Source organism: Neopsephotus bourkii, unplaced genomic scaffold (assembly GCF_033783945.1).
Source record: "Neopsephotus bourkii isolate Nb327-2 ecotype Australia unplaced genomic scaffold, CSIRO-AGI_Nbou_v1 NB_984, whole genome shotgun sequence".
NCBI classification, from domain to species: domain Eukaryota; kingdom Metazoa; phylum Chordata; class Aves; order Psittaciformes; family Psittacidae; genus Neopsephotus; species Neopsephotus bourkii.
This window is the reverse complement of record NW_026901477.1, coordinates 47,993-64,785: the sequence shown is the minus strand read 5'-3', so window position 1 is coordinate 64,785 and position 16,793 is coordinate 47,993. Positions and strand designations below refer to the sequence as shown.

The following is a 16,793-nucleotide window of genomic DNA, read 5'->3' as shown; positions in this document are numbered from 1 at the left end:
TAGAAGGCCATTCCTATTTATATTTCATACTGCAAAAAATAAAAGAATATTAAAAGTTTGCTGTTGTGAAGTGTAACTGTAATGCCCACCTAATATTAAGTTGGGGTAACTGTAAAATGGATTAGCACCTTAACTGTCAACTGCTCTGTTTATTCTTTTTTGTCTGGATTTAGGTATATTTTAGTACAAATGATCTTGATAGGCTTTACAGGCTGTCCCTTAATGAAACTCCCAGAAAATTAACACCTATTAAACTACAGATAACCAGCTTCCACTTTGTTTGATTTATTTTTTTTTTTTTTTTTTTGGTAAACACGGTGATATAACAGGAAAGCCAGAAAACACTCTGTTTTCACAGAACAGTATAGTTGAGGCTGGCAGTGATCCTCTGGAGGTCACCTGGTTCAAAGTTTGCTAAAGGAGGGCCTCCTGGAGCTGGGTGCCCAGGACTATTACCAGATGGCTTTTGAATATCTCCATGCATGGAGATGCCAGAACCTGTCTGTGCCAGTGCTCAGTCACCATCACAAGGAAGTATTGCCTTACGTTCAGAAGGAACCTCCTATATTTCAGTGTGCCTATTTTCTCTCCTCCTGTAACAGGGCATGACTGAAAAGAGCCTGGCTCTGTCCTTTTTGCAGGTATTTATACACACTGATGAGACTTCGTGACCCTCCTCCAGCCTCAGCAGTCCCAGCTCACTCAGTCCTTTCTCCTAGAACAGCTGCTCCAGTCCCTTCATCATCTTGTTGGCCCTTTGCTGCACTGTCTCCAATGTGTCCATGTCTGCCTTGTACTGGGGAGCCCAGAACTGGGCCCAGTATTCCAGATGGGGCCGCACCACTGCTGAGTAAAGAGGAAAGATCATCTTCCTTGATCTGCTAACAACACTCCTCCTAATGCAGCCCATAACACAGGATACCATTCACCTTTCCCACAAGGGCACGTTGCTGGCCTGTGTTCAACACTTAGTGTCCACCAGGACCTTGAGATCTCCTTCTGCCAAGCTGCTTCCCAGCTGGGCAGCCCCCCAAGCATGTTCCGGTGCCTGAGGCTGCTCCTGTCCCTGAGCTGCAGGACCCTGCGCTTCCGCTTGTTGAACTGCATGAGGTTTCTGTGAGCCCCTTTCTCCAGCCTGTCCAGGTCCCTCTGGATGACAGCACAACCCTCTGGTGTATCAACCCCTCCTCCCAGTTCAGTGTCATCTGCAGACTTGCTGACGGTGCGCTCTGCCTATCATCCAGACCATTAACAAAGATGCTGAACAGGCCTGGACACAGTATTGAACCCTGTACACTGCTCTTTAATGACCTCCTGTACACTCTTTAATCACACTGTACACTGCTCTTTAATGACCTCCAATTTCCTTAATACTTCGATTCCAGTTAAAACAGGTGAATAAATTTACCTGATACATTCTTTCTTCAGTGACAGATTTCCAGCCATTTTTGAAAAGCAGTGCACATAACAGCAAAACTGTCTCTTTAAGGCATATATAGTCTATCTTTCCATTTGTAAGAGTAACAAAGGGTTTGCATAAACCACATAACCCAATACTATGGATCATCTAGGTATCTAACTACCAGACTGCCAGAATATATTTTTCAAGTACAACGATGAAAGCAAAGGTGAGTGATATTTTTTTATTCACAATGCTAAGAATTGTCCATTTGGGGCCAGCAAGAACGCCTTAGGGAAATACTAAAGATTTTTAAGATATTAAAATTTAACCATATGCATTAAAAATTTAGAAATAATACATGTTATCAATTTGTTTCTAATTTTCTCAGGCAATCAAATTATGATCCTAATCTTCACCAGTTTGTTTCCGAACAGGATCAAAAGCTGCTCAGCTCCTTACACTAGAATAAGCCAAACTCACAAGAGCAGAAACCTGTAACTTCCCAGTGCAAGCCTATCATCAGGAAGGGATTTAGATTTGCTAATTTTCAGTGTTTGTACTGTATTGAACTTTCAGAGTTCTGAGCAGAACCAGCATAGTATACTTTGAGCTGTATACAGTGTATTTTATGCCTATCATCAAAACACAGTTTATCCTAATCTTCCTCAGTCTCAATAGTGAAAAAAGTCAGCAAAAGAATGTTTTCAATAGCAGTTCTGTTTTCTTCTATCTATCCTGGCACGGAGATGACAAAAATGTCTTTTAAATACTCTGTTCAGGACTGATTTGAAAGCACCGTCTGTTGCAGACAAAAGAACAAAACAATATGCTTGTATAAGATAACATCATTTTAGGTCAAATCTAATCCTCAAATTAATCACCCTCAAAATCCTCATCATTGTGATATGAACATAGTCTTAAGTCTGTCCTTTAACTAACAGAATTTTTCTTACTAGTAGATTTTTACTTTTACTGTCTACTGTGGCCAATGTTCCAGTTACTCATCTTCATAGAAAAGCATGCACATGAATACCTTCACTGATGAGTTAAGAGGATTTCACTACAAACCCTTCAGTGTAGAACTGGGGCTATGTAATGTCTTTATGTGCTTCTTAAAACATGTTTAAATATAAGAAGTCCTAATTCACTATTTGCAGCACATAGTGTTAGATCACCATCTCCAATATAGTAGCCATTGATAAAAAAAATAAACAGACCAATTAGACTATGAAACAACTGAAACTAAACTAGATTACTACACACTAGTACTTTCTCTTATACATGAAATTTCTATTGTATTCTACATGGCTACATGTTATTACAGTTAATGGCATTCAACACTTACCAGGAAATAAGGTTTGCTCCAACCACTCTAAGTACTACAGAAATAATTAGGCCATTACAGTATTATCACCAAACAGAAATTGACTGCCTGTTTGGGGTTTACAGGAGGATAAATTAACAGTAGAGGAGTGTCTGCTTAATATGATAGAATTCTTTTACTAAGTAGATGAGAAAATGTAGTACCTAAGCAGAAGCTCCATGAGAGCAGACTCTAGTAACTGGATTCCTGAAAACACCCCTCCATATATTTCACTGTGAATGTGAACTATTTCTCATTATATGCAGAATTTTTAAGCATAACAATACTACATACAAGCATCTCCTAGTGTTTTCCATAGTTTATAGTGTAAACTTTATGCTGTATGTTAAACAGTATTTTATGGCAATATAACAGTTCCATTAATGGTGTACACAAAAGTAAGCTGACATTTTGCAGGAGAAGAAAATCTACCGGTGATCTATGAGAATAAATCAAAATACAAGAAACACCAATGAAATAATTTCTGACTTTAATAGCATTTATGCTCAGCTGTGAGCACACAATTCAGTGTTCTCCTGAGCTGGCGCCCATCTACTTGTTCTACGCAGTCTTGGTATTCTGAATGCCAAGAGTGCCAATATCCACACTGAACATAATTAAAAAAATAGCTTTGAAATTACGGTGCAAAATCTCCCACTTACTGATTTCTAGATATACAGACATACATTATATATTGTATCTCTATGTGGCAGCACACAACTTAAATAATATTATGAATAATAATTATACAAATATGAATGCGTTAACAGCAATTATTAAGAGTCATATGGAATGCTAAATTATTATTTACATATAAATTTTAATAAAATTTATAAAATATTTATTAATAAAATATAAATAAAATATTTATTTATTAATAAAAAGGGAGAATTTCCTTTATTAAACAGCCTTGTTAAGTAGCATTTTGTTTAAAGAATCCAGTTAATTCTTCTTAAATTTATACATGTATTAATCATGAAGATGCAGCATGCTTCTTGGCCACATCACTTAATGGTCACATAACACAGAGGAGCTCCATGATTCAATATTTGCAATTCTTTTATAAGCTATTATAATATTATTGAAATTACCTTTATCTGCACCTGTGAGCTTTTATAAATTTGGGGATTCATATGGTGAGTCTTCTCACTAATGTTATGAAATTTAGCATTTCTCTATTGCCCAGTATCTTAATCCTATATACATTATCAACAAAATAAACCCAACAGTTACCTAATACTATGAATTTAAAATGCAAATATGCATCTGTAGCAACTCTAGAAAATATTTTTTAAAGAAAGTAAGCTATATGACAAACTATTAAAAATTAAAGGTTTAGAAATGCTGAAGCACTCATTTCCTTAAAACCATGTGTCTTCACTTTTCAGCTAATGGATCACTTGTACGTAATTCAGTACTTTTCAACTGTGTACAGAGTACTGTTGAAAGATTAAGACTTCATTTTTCCTGTTAAACAAAGCAAATAAAAGTGGAAAGGCATGTATGTGATGCCAAGAAATGAAAGAAAAAAACCCCAAAGTTAAAAGAATGGCATACATTGAGAGCCAAGCAGCAACAAAGAAGTAAACAGGGAGATGTTGCTTGCAAAGGACTGCAAAGATTATTACTTTTTAGTGGAAGAACCTGTGATGAGACCACATCTTGCATTGTGGAAATCTGAAGATGTGCAGGAGATGACCCAGTATCACAAAATAACTAGATTACAGTAAAATGAAGAAGGTCGCAACACATAATGTGCTTTCACTTCATTTAATTGGGATGACAGACTACAGATATATAATACTGAAAATGAGGAAAATACTGACAATGGTCAGTATTTTAGACTTGTGGTGGATCAAGTAGCTACAGCGTGAAGCCAATGATCCTACCACATTAACTAGTTATTTCCAAATGGTATAAAAGCCTGTGAAAAAGCAAGTCTGTCACTATTTGTCAAGAATAAAGCAGAAATCATAGCAAGAAATCAATAGCCACCATCCCTTTGCTGCACAAGGCTAGACTTTTCAGATGCTTATGTTTTGGCATTGTGGTTGTAAGAATACAGGACTATAGGAGTGGGTAGATACAACCTACTTCAGAAATTAACTAAAAGGAAAATCAACTTCCCTCAGGAAGTGTTCCATTCTGTTTTGTTTCAATAATTCCTATAATCAGACTATGGTTAAAAAACAACAATCAGTAGCCTTGAAAAGGATTCCAGATTAGAAAGTAATGACAACCCATATGAAGCACATATGAAGAACAATATTTTCTTAATCTACAGAAAAACAATGGGCATATTTTTAAATTCATATAATAATATAAATTCATTAAATAATAGATATTTCTACTTAAAAGTTATTATAGGTAAAGCAAAAACAATAATGTGAAGGAATATCAATAAATAAAAATTAAGAAATTAGATGCATATAGGAGTTCCTGCAGCTATGAAAACACGCCGCTGACTTTTTACGGTTGGGGTTTTTTTATTCAGTTTTCAGATTTTCCAGTTTCATCTACTTGATGATATATTTTTGTACAATCTCAATACAGAATATAGTATCATCAAAGCCTAAAATATTTTAAAATATAAAAAACAAACATCTCAAATGTTACATTAAAAGAAGACTGTACAGAGGGCTTCTGGTTTTATCAAATAGAGAAGCTCTGAGTCTGAGGGAGTTTTTAATCACTGCCACCTACACCCCGACAAAGGAATCTAACTGCTTCCTCTCTCAGTATCTTCACAGTTGGAAACCATGCAGCAAATATGAAGGCAGGGGCCCATATGAATGTACAACACAAAGAAGGGAAAGCATAAAGAAAAAGTGGGGTCTGTATATCTGCAGGTGGGTGTATACACACAGGATTTGAGAGGGTGAAGTTGGACATACACATACACAATGAAGGATTCCACAGAAGGGTGACTGGTTCATAGGGTGACATGCCCAACAAAAGAGAAGGTGGCAGACGTAGAACCATGGCAGGTTGCAGTGAAGTAGAGACAAAGAAAACCTGAAGCTGGAAGCTTAGCTGAGCACAAGAGGAAAGGAGAAGAGAAAGCGCAGGGCAGACAGAAGGTGGCTTTAGCAACAGCTACGTATTGAGCCAGATAACTCATCTGACTAGGAAAAAAAAAAAAAAAGGAAAACAAAGCCAGTCACTACCACTATTAAAAATCTGCACCTTATCTCTGATTTCAATTTGGCTAGAATTTGATCTTTTCTTCTTTCTGCTGCATTGATTTTTCACCAGCATGCAGTAAAGGTTCAGGATGTGACTGCAAGCTAGGACACAGAGCTGAAATTTGCTGGCAAAAGTACACAATACAACCACAGGGGCAGATCATCCAAAACTTTTCATTAAAAGTTTTCAGTGATGTCTGACAAGAAGCAATTGAGAAATAAAAATAATCTCTATAGAGATTTCAATCCCTCCAGAAGCAGGAAAGACGAAAAAAAAACCCCAAAGTTGAAAACATAGCAGCTGAACCAGATGACATAAAACTAAGAGTTCCCATTTTTTTCACCATCGATCAACATTTCAAGAATGTCTATGACTCTGGCTGCACCTCAGAGACAGCAGGACTAACGTTAAGCTCAGGTAAGCCACAGCATACGCACACTTTAGTCACTCTTAGCTCTCCTTTATTCAACATGGTAATTCATAGAATCATAGAACAGTTAGGCTTGGAAAGGACCTTAAGATCATCTAGTTCCAACCCCCGACCCATGGCCAGGGACACCTCACACTAAACCATGTCACTCAAGGCTCTGTCCAACCTGGCCTTGAACACCGCCAGGGATGGAGCATTCACAACTTCCTTGGGCAACCCATTCCAGTGCCTCACCACACTAACAGTAAAGAGCTTTTTCCTTATATCCAATCTAAACTTCCCCTGTTTAAGTTTGAACCCATTACCCCTTGTCCTGTTACCACATACCCTAATGAAAAGTCCATTTCCAGCATCCCTAAAGGCCCCCTTCACATACTAGAAGGCTGCTATGAGGTCTTTCCCCAACTTTCTCAGACTGTCTTCATACGGAAGGTGCTCCAGTCCCCTGATCATCCTCATGGCCCTCCTCTGGACTTCCTTCAACAGTTCCATGTCCTTTTTATGTGGAGGACACCAGAACTCACACAATACTCCAAGTGAGGTCTCACGAGAGCAGAGTCTGAGGGGCAGGATCACGTCCTTCGGCTTGCTGGTCACGTTACTTTTGATGCAGCCCAGGATACGGTTGGCTTTCTGGGCTGCAAGTGCACACTGAAGCCGGCTCGTGTTCATTTTCTCATCGACCAACACCCCCTCAAGACCTTCTCCGCAGGGCTGCTCTGAATCTCTTCTCTGCCCAGCCTGTAGCTGTGTTTGGGATTGCTCCGACCCAGGTGTAGGATCTTGCACTTATCATGGTTAAACTTCATGAGGTTGGCATCAGCCCACCTCACAAGCGTGTCAAGGTCCCTCTGGATGGCATTACTTCCCTCCAGTGTATCAACCAAACCACACAGCTTGGTGTCATCGGCAAACTTGCTGAGGGCACACTCAATCTCACTGTCCATGTCATCAATAAAGATGTTGAACAAGACCAGTCCCAACATCGATCCCTGAGGCACACCACTTGTTACTGGTCTCCAGCTGGATATTGAGCCATTGACCACAATCTTTGCATACGGCCATCCATCCAGTTCTTTATCCACTGAGTGGTCCATCTATCAAACTGATGCCTCTCCAGGTTAGAGACAAGGACGTTGTGCAGGACAGTGTCAAACACTTTGCACAAGTCCAGGTAGATGACATCAACTGCTCTGCCCCTGTCCATCAGTCCTGTAGCCCCATCATAGAAGGCCACTGAATTGGTCAGCCGTGCTGGCTGTCACTAACCACTTCGTTGTTTTTCATGTGCCTTAGTTGCCTTCCAAGAGAATCTGCTCCAAGATATTGCCAGACACAGAGGTAAGACTGACTGGTTTGTAGTTCCCAAACTACAAGTTCTACATTACGGAAGTTCTTCTTAATACTAACAGGTTCCAACAGTCTATTTTTTTCTAAGCAGACTTTTTGAAGGGTATGAAAATCTTGGGCAGTATACATCAACTTGAGAATTGTACTCTGCTTTTTCTCAAGCTGATCTGAATCATTCTACTTTTTCAATGCAGGATTCAAAGTTCAGGGCATGATACTGCGATTACAGTAAGATTTAGTTCACTGTCATGGAGTTCTCATTAGCTACGTGCTAACACAGCATCTGAAATCTGTTCTTGGGCAGTAGAGACAGAAAAAGGAACAGGCAGTCAAATACTGTTTCTGTACATCCAGTAGCCTCACCAACATCAGAATTAGTAGAGACACTTTACCCACTGTATTGTTCCCAGGTATTGCTGCAAGGTAAATCTCAGGGTCATAGATCAAGTTTACACGCTCTTTACCTGAATAATGTCTTAGTATTAAAACACAATCCTCCACTGGATGCATATCCTTCCTGTTAATATGCTATGCAGATTATTAGCAAATGCTCAACAAATTCATATGCTCTCTGGCTCAGGAAATCACACCATGTGCCCAAGGAGCTGAGATTAGTGGAGTCTATGCATCTAGAAACCAGCATATCTGACTTACCAAGTGAGGGCATGTGCATATGCATTGTTCAGGACCATCCTAAATTAAGAGTCCTAATAGAATATGAAGAGTAGAAGCTAGCAATATGGAATCAGATAATATGAGCAAAGGTAAGTGCACAGCAGATGAGAAATAAAAGCCCAACCCCTATTAGGAACACAAAACAAACGCAAAAAAAAACAGCATACAAATGCATGGGTGTTGTGCTCCTCATTTTCTTTCTTTTTAACAGTCTTAATATTTTCAAATTGTTAACTACAGTTGTCATAGAGGAAGAGTAACTACCAAACAAGAGGAAATCTCTCTGAGATGTCCTCTGTTAGCAAATGTTGTAACACAAAGATTGTTTCCAACAGAGTTGTTTTCTCAGTTCTTAGTCTACTAAAAAATTCACAGAAAAAAAACTATGACACTGTAAAACTCAAGTCTAATTTTTATTACATGGTGGCTGAGAAGCCAGAGAGCAGCTTCAGCATTAGGCCCTTGCAAGGATCTGGGCCAATATTTCAATGTCATTTAGGTAAAAAAGAATAAAACTATTTGCAAGAATGCTTTACAAGTTATTACAAATGTATCCATTATGCAGTCAAAAATCAACATTTTAGAACCATCTGCTTTGCTAATTGCTTTTTCAGAGGAGCTAACTAGCATAACTTAAGCCTACAATTTAGATTTTTCTATATACCTCTGTTAAAACATTTGTAAGAAAAAAATTTAAAGACTCAGTGACTCAATTTCAACAGCCCTCTTGGTGATTTTCTGAAGGTGAGGGGAGGAGAGGAGAACAATTTGCATGGGATTTCAAAAATCTTAGATTTTATATTTTGCTAACTCTCATAGTAAACTTCTGAACGGCAGTCTTACATCACAGCTCTTCTATACATTTAACTTTCCAGGTATATATGAAGGACATAGTTGCTGTTACACCCCATTTTAGCTCCTGTTTATACAAGACAGGGAATATTTTAATCATTTTTAATCAATTAGAATAATAGTTTTTATAAAGCAATAAATCTAAATTAATCAATAAATAAATATTGTCCTACAGAAAATAGAGCGCATAGCTCCCGAACAACACTCCTCAGAATACTGATTGGGAGTTTCTTATTAGTAAGTAGCCATCACAGCTTACTGAAATTTTTATTTGGAGTATGTGTGTCAGAAAGAATAAGAAACAGTTGCATTCAGATAAACTATTATATACTTTTACTTGGGCAATATTACAGTTGCTCACCTGGAAAACAGAACTCAGCTTTTTAAAATAATTCCCATAGCTTTTTTGCCTACATTAAATTGCATGTTGCCTTATCTACATCCTTCAAAATGTAAGGAGCTTATCTTGTGATGGTCATTGGGCATATTTTATTAGAAACTGTAAAACACATATTTCTTAAAGTGCTTGTTATATATGTCATATCTATGTTATATATATGACATATGTAATGCGTATATATATATTTCTTCAGAAAATATTGTCTTTTACCAGATTACTAGACTCAACATAAAAACCATGCATAGCTATTAGGACTTTTACTGCTGTATCTTTAATCTAGTCAATAAAGCATTCTAAGTCCATGTCATCACAACAGGATCATTATAAAAACACAGTTATGTCTTTCCAGGCCTTCTCCCTTCTCAATTTAAAGATCTGTTGCTTTCTATAGATGTTATCTGAGAAACTAGAAGGACCAGAGTAACCTTATCCCAACCTACTCTCTGTTCTTCCCCTTCTCACCTGTAGGGGTTCCTGCAGAAAGACCTGCAGGACAAGACTGAGAAGAGGCCTGGCCCTAACAACACATCTGATGACAGGGAGATGGGATATATTTTTCCACATATGCATGCCTTAAAGAGAATTTATGTAAAACACATACACATGACATTTAGATACTACCCTCATTTCTTTACAAGTGGTGGACTGAGAAAGATAACAGGGTCTGTCTGTACTGGAGTAACCTATGATGGATCGGCACAGGGTGGACATATACAGTGAGATCAGTATGGCCAATGGCAAGTAAGTGAAGAGTAATTGAAGGTTCTCTTTTATTAACATATATAATTTCTCATCTACTTTTTCACTTTGGCTATGTATCTGAAACATGCTCTGCTAACTTATTTACTGTTTCAGTTAATCCTTCCTACAACACCTATCTCGAAATTTCTTTATGTGATTATTACTTTAGGACACTTCCCTTGTTATGTTAACACACACACCAAGAAAAGGGGGACACAATAACTGTCTTTGACAATTTGCTTTACTTCTCCTTTTTCTGTTGGCAACATCTGGGCTATTTCTGCATGTAACAATGGGTGCACGGATGCCTAAATATGCATCTGCCACCGTCTCTATTGTTTTTACTGATGACTTTATGAAGATGCATAGTTTTTAAACCCATTTACATTTGCAACAAAGGAAAAAGACTCCTTTGCAGAGATAGCTTATGACAGAATCACTAAATGAGTACCACCTATCTACATAAAGTGCTAAGTTTCAAATTACATTTTTAATACCTGAGCAAATTAAGAATCTGAACTGAAATCTGAATCTGGAGTAACAAGCAGAATTAGCTGCTACTGAGCCACACCACAGCAGTCTATATAGTATAGTAAGTATGTAGCTGACATGTATTTAGGATATAAAAACAGTAGAAAAAGTGCAAGCATTAAACAGAACAGAAAACACAAGAAGAATTCCACATTTTATGGAGATGTTTCTGATTTTTTCCTCACAGTAAAAGCTGTCAAGACATTTATTAATTATAGGCATCCTCAGCCAGACATTTGCAGAATACAATTCTAAGCTAAACCATGCCATTTTTAGTTATTAAAAAGAATGTCACTGCTTAAACACCTTCAAGCATAAACATATTTAAGACAAAATACAGACAAAGCAAATACTGAGGAAGTTTTGTTGAGTTCAAGTCAACAAGCCTACTGCTATTTTGTTCTTCAGAGGGCAGCATTAAATACCAAATCAGAACACAGGTAACTACTATTTGAGGAAATCTCATCCAAACTTACTATTAGAAAACAGAAAACCAGTAACATCAGAATCACTGCTTCTCTGAACTGATGCATTTTATCTTTCCTCTGTGAGTTTCTTCAGAGTTCCTTATCATAGCCGATTTGATCAGTCTCATGATGTGCTAGCAAAGGCGTAGAAGAACACGGAAAAGTATAATCGCTTGAACATAATACAGTGTTTATGCAGACAGGGGAGCACAGAAGCTATCCAGAGGACTTGAAGACCGGCAAAACAGGATAAGAATTAAGAAGTTGTTTCTCACAAATTCAAAGCCAGGGCACAAAAGAATTTTTTTATAGACTTGGACTGCAGAACAGGCATAAGAATCAGAGAAAGGTTTTCAGTAATTCCTCCTCAAATTGTATTACTATATTTCAATAGTTTCTCCTAGGCTCTGAAAACCCTGAACCAGAATGATAAAGGTGTTAAAAGATCACAATTTACTTTTATCTTCAGTGATGTCTGTAGTAGCTAATTACCAAGGTATGCCTTGAAACCCAGGACACTGCTTTTAGTCTCCATTTTAATAAAATTAATCACACTTACAAATATAATTTACTTGATTAAAGGCAGAAAATTCCAATAGGCCCTCTTGTACTAAAGCCAATACTCAAGAATTATAAACAATCTAAGTCTTCCTGAATGAAAGAGTTCTTAAAACAGCTTGCTGCATAATTTTGGACAAATACAGTGATATGTAAAACAAATACAGTGATGCAGTACAAAAGTCTACCAAGCTCACACATTTTTCAGCTGCTGAGAAAACCAACAAAGAAATAAAATTGCCCAATAGCTGTTATCATCCCAACACCTGAAATTCTCTCCATTCCTGAACAACACGAACTCAAGATTAGTAAGAGAAATCAAAAGCTATTCATAAAGTGAACATAAAAACCCTGAACATTTTGATATAGAAAAAAAAGTCTTGTATTACTAAAGATGACCCAAATCTATATTATTAAAATCGAAACATTACACAGCCATGAAGTTTCTTTAAATACAAGGATCTTAGCATTGACTACATAACTACTGTTAAAGGAAGAACCATGTACTATCTTGTCAGGAGGAAAATGCAGATAGAGGTGAGATACCTTTCAGCACACTCTCTTGTCTTCAATGCCTACAGAGAAATTCACAACAGATTTGTGGAGATCCCTCCACTCCAAATCTAGCAGAACCTAGTATTTCCAAAGATTTGCAAGAGAGGTGCCTTTTGAGATCAGTCATGAGAATAGAAATAAACGCAAATAGAAAACAATACATTTTATATTACGGAAAAAAATACCTATGAAAATATGCTGAAAAAAAGGGGAAAAAATTACCTGGAACAAGTTCCATAACAATATAAATAGGCTGTCGTTGTGTGCAAACTCCTATAAGTTTTACAATATTAGGATGATCATACTGTTTGAGTATTCTGCAAAACATACAGTAAGTTTATTATATTAATTTTAACTTTATTTTACATTATAAATTTTATTTTACAAACTGATTGAATAACATAGGAAAATATTTTAAACCCTTAATATTATTTTAATGGAACATGTCATTATTGTTATCATAAAGAAAAAAATCAATGTAACAGATCAATCATCATTCTGTTTTAAGTGGAAGGCTAATAAATCAAAGATTGAACACTGTAAGTTTAACATTTGTCCACATAACATTTGTCTATATTACTGAATAATGGCCTGACAGGTTTTCAGTTTCTCAAGAACTCTTGTAATTAAACAGAATTTCAGTGGTGGACCAGAAGCAGAGCTACATCAAAAAAGCACGCCCAGCATGCCTCTACATTTCCATGCCTCTCCATTTCTGTGCTGCACTTTTCAAAAGCACATTCATTCCACTTTTAGTGTCAGAGATTAATTAATACAACAAGTTTCAGAAGAATATAAGGATAGCAATTTTAATTTTGGGAATTAAAAAATTTACATCATCTCAAGCAATACTTTATTAATAACATTTGCAGCCTAAACCAGCATGCTATGGTTTATAAGTGAAATGAAGGGCAAGGAAAAATTCTATAGAGACCCAGTAACTTTGTTTTTTCTACTATTTGTTGACTTAAAACACATCTTTTTCCCTCTTTTATTTCTGGGTTCTCGAGTAAAATGCTAACGTACCTGGCGCATACATGTCTAGTGAAAAACAATACATTTCATTTTATTTTGGACTAACACTACTCCATTAGTGGCAGGCTGTTTAACAAGTGGCACTTGCAAACTTCTGAGCTATTTAAAGTTATTCAACAGATACAGTGGCTGATCTTCATTCTCTAAATGTACATTGTATCTTGTACTTTTCCATATTGATCCTACTAGCTTGGAAGTAAAAATGAAAACATACTAAGCTTCAGCGTGAAAGTGAAAAAGTTGATTTAAATAATTGTGAAATTATCTCAACATACCCCTTTATTGTGAGGTCTCAGAACTTACCTATCTACATCAGGCTACATTCAGAATACTTAGCATATTATGGCATGAATATTATTTGAAAAATGAGTATGCAATCACACGCTGCCTGACACAACATAAAATATCTCTACTGGAATGAACTCTTCTTACAAAGAAAATTACTATATGGAATCTATTCAGTAACCTCGCCACATCTGATCAGCTCTACTAGTCACACATGTAAAGTAGGATTTATGACTGGTATAATCTTATTAAATGTGCTCATGATACATCGCAGAAGTTCCAAATGGAAGCACTTAAAACAACATAATTGTGTTTTATAGGCATAGCTTGCTTTGCCAAAGAGGTAACTTCAGCAAGTGCAGATGCTAGTGCATTCACATACTAAAATGCGTATCTTTAGTTACAAGGAAAACAGTTCTAGAATATACTGAGGGGAAAGGAAGGAAAATTTTGACTACTGCTTCTTTGATTTTTTATGAAGGTCAGATTTTGTAAATTCATCTAGTAATAAAACTTGAAAAAAAACCCCACCCGACAACAAGTATACATTTCAATTAAATTTAGAGAACCTACCTGGCTTCTGACAGGAATTTTATTTTCAGTTCCTGAGGAAGATCTTCTTTACAAGTTTTTACAGCAACAGGAGTTTTATCTTTTAATGTTCCCTTATACACCTCACCAAAATTACCCTGAAATCAGGAAAAAAAAAAAATCTTCTAAATAAAGAAAATCTTCAAAGAGCTCCACAAAAATAATGCAGAACGACAACGTAACTCGTAGAGAGCTTTGAAATGTGTTTATGAAGCCAAATGAGGTTTTCTTCCAGTATTTGTTCCTAACACAATACAATTCACACAGACATAGTTATATGGACAGATATCTATTATATGGGCACAGTGTATGAGCTCTACTTTGACCTTGGTGGCAAAAGAGAAAAAAACCATTAATTGTATAATTACAATTTGCCCATAAAACCTCTTGCTATCTTCTAAACAGACATTGATAATAGTGCAGTTTTTTCTTATTCTTACTCCTGCACTCTTTCATTTCCACACTAGTGTATTTTATAAACAATTTCCAACTTGCAGTCTATAAGTGACCCACAAGATGATCTCTGAAACTAAGACAAAATATATCATAATAATGTATACATTCTCACATATACAGGAAATAAAAAAATGCAAAATAAGAAAACTGACACCACTGAATAACTTAAAGCCACTTCAAAAGTATCTTGTTTATCTGCCCTGAGAAAGTTACATGATTCACTTTTTTTTTTTTAAACCTAAGCTCAGTGCTGCTCTATATATTTGGACAGGACTTAGTAGCTCCTTTCATAACCATTTTCAGGTTTTCAACAACATACCCCAAGGGTAAATTTTTTGGTTTGGGTTTTGGTTGTTGGGTTTCTTTCATAGAAGAAAACTGAAGTAATACAGATAATAGAATAATCTCTAACAGAAGTAATATTTACTTAAATAAAAATAAAAGGAAAATTAATTAGGACACAAATGGAACAAAGAAGGAAATTGTGGGGTATATGACAAAACACTGCTATCAATGAAAAAAATCCAGAAGAAAAAAAACCTCTCACAGATAAACACCTCATACTTTTATTAAAGTGTTGCATTTCCCAAAGAGCTAGTACAACTTAATTTAAATTAGGCATCTGATAAATTTCCACATGTATTCTACTCTGTGTCCTGGTATCTGGGGCTGCAAGTAACTTAAAAAAACAGCAAAGCTCTGTTGGAAATATTTTTCTTTCTTTCCTGAGTGATGAAGATTTCATTACATCATGCATTTGAATATGGTATTGCCAAAGCAAGAAGACAGAAAAACTCATGAATGGAAAATAGTAATGTACTGCTAGTAACAAGGGAAGAAATTTAGGCCTAAACACACGTTTCCAGTACTATTTAGTATAACGTAGGATAAACGAAGATGTACACAGCAAGGACTGCTTAAGTATTGAAAACGTTGCTTGGGTTTTTTTTTTTTTACTTTATTCAAAATATTTAATTATTATTATAGATACTTTTTTTTTAATATAGCACGTTTCTTTCACACAATTTTCATTTTGTGAGGTAAGAAAGAATTAATACTGAGCAAATAAACAGACCATTAACTCCTAATGTGAAGGAAAATCTTCATGTTTTCTGAAGCTTGAGTCCTCTCAGACATTAAGCTTTCATGATTTTCCTCCTAATGTTTTCCAGGCCACACAAGACTTTAAAGACCCTCAGATTTCTCACTTCCATGGTGAATGGCTGTAGTTCAACTTTTATCATACAGATGCTGATGGTCCTGGCATTCTTACCTTTTCCAAGTTTGACTCTTTCTACAGATGGAGGCATAACAGATTTATCACAGTATCACAGTATGTTAGAGATTGGAAGGGACCTCAAAAGATCATCTAGTCCAATCCCCCTGCCAGAGCAGGAACACCTAGATAAGGTTACACAGGAACGTGTCCAGGCGGGTTTTGAATGTCTCCAAAGAAGGAGATTCCACAACCTCCCTGGGCAGCCTGTTCCAGTGTTCCATCACCCTCACTGAGAAGAAGTTTCTTCTCAGGTTTAAGTGGAACCTCTTGTGCTCCAATTTGTACCCATTACCCCTTGTCCTTTCATTGTTTGCCACTGAGAAGAGCCTGGCTCCATCCTCGTGACACTCCCCCTTTATATATTTATATACACTAATAAGGTCACCCCTCAATCTCCTCTTCTCCAAACTATAGAGACCCAGCTCCCTCAGTCTTTCCTCATAAGGGAGATGCTCCACTCCCTTAATCATCTTAGTTGCCCTGCGCTGGACTCTCTCCAGCAGGTCCCTGTCCTTCTTAAACTGAGGGGCCCAGAACTGGACACAATATTCCATACTGTATTCCGAGACAGTTTGGATCCTTTTCTGTATTTTTTAAAAAACATACCCTTCTATAATCACTTTTAAGCACTGAGGGG

The 16,793-nt window shown here is 36.7% G+C and overlaps 1 protein-coding gene across 1 annotated transcript in view; it reads right to left on the bottom strand.

The window, feature by feature from the left end:
- The window catches only part of LOC133215435 (tyrosine-protein kinase Fer), a gene marked incomplete at its 5' end in the record, with an annotated part of 102,527 nt that overhangs the window by 38,054 nt on the left and 47,680 nt on the right, over positions 1-16,793 (bottom strand). Inside the window, 2 exons of the mRNA XM_061359463.1 lie at positions 12,733-12,827; positions 14,404-14,519. Coding sequence (XP_061215447.1) covers positions 12,733-12,827; positions 14,404-14,519 — 211 coding nt within the window. The remainder of the gene's footprint in view (positions 1-12,732; positions 12,828-14,403; positions 14,520-16,793) is intronic.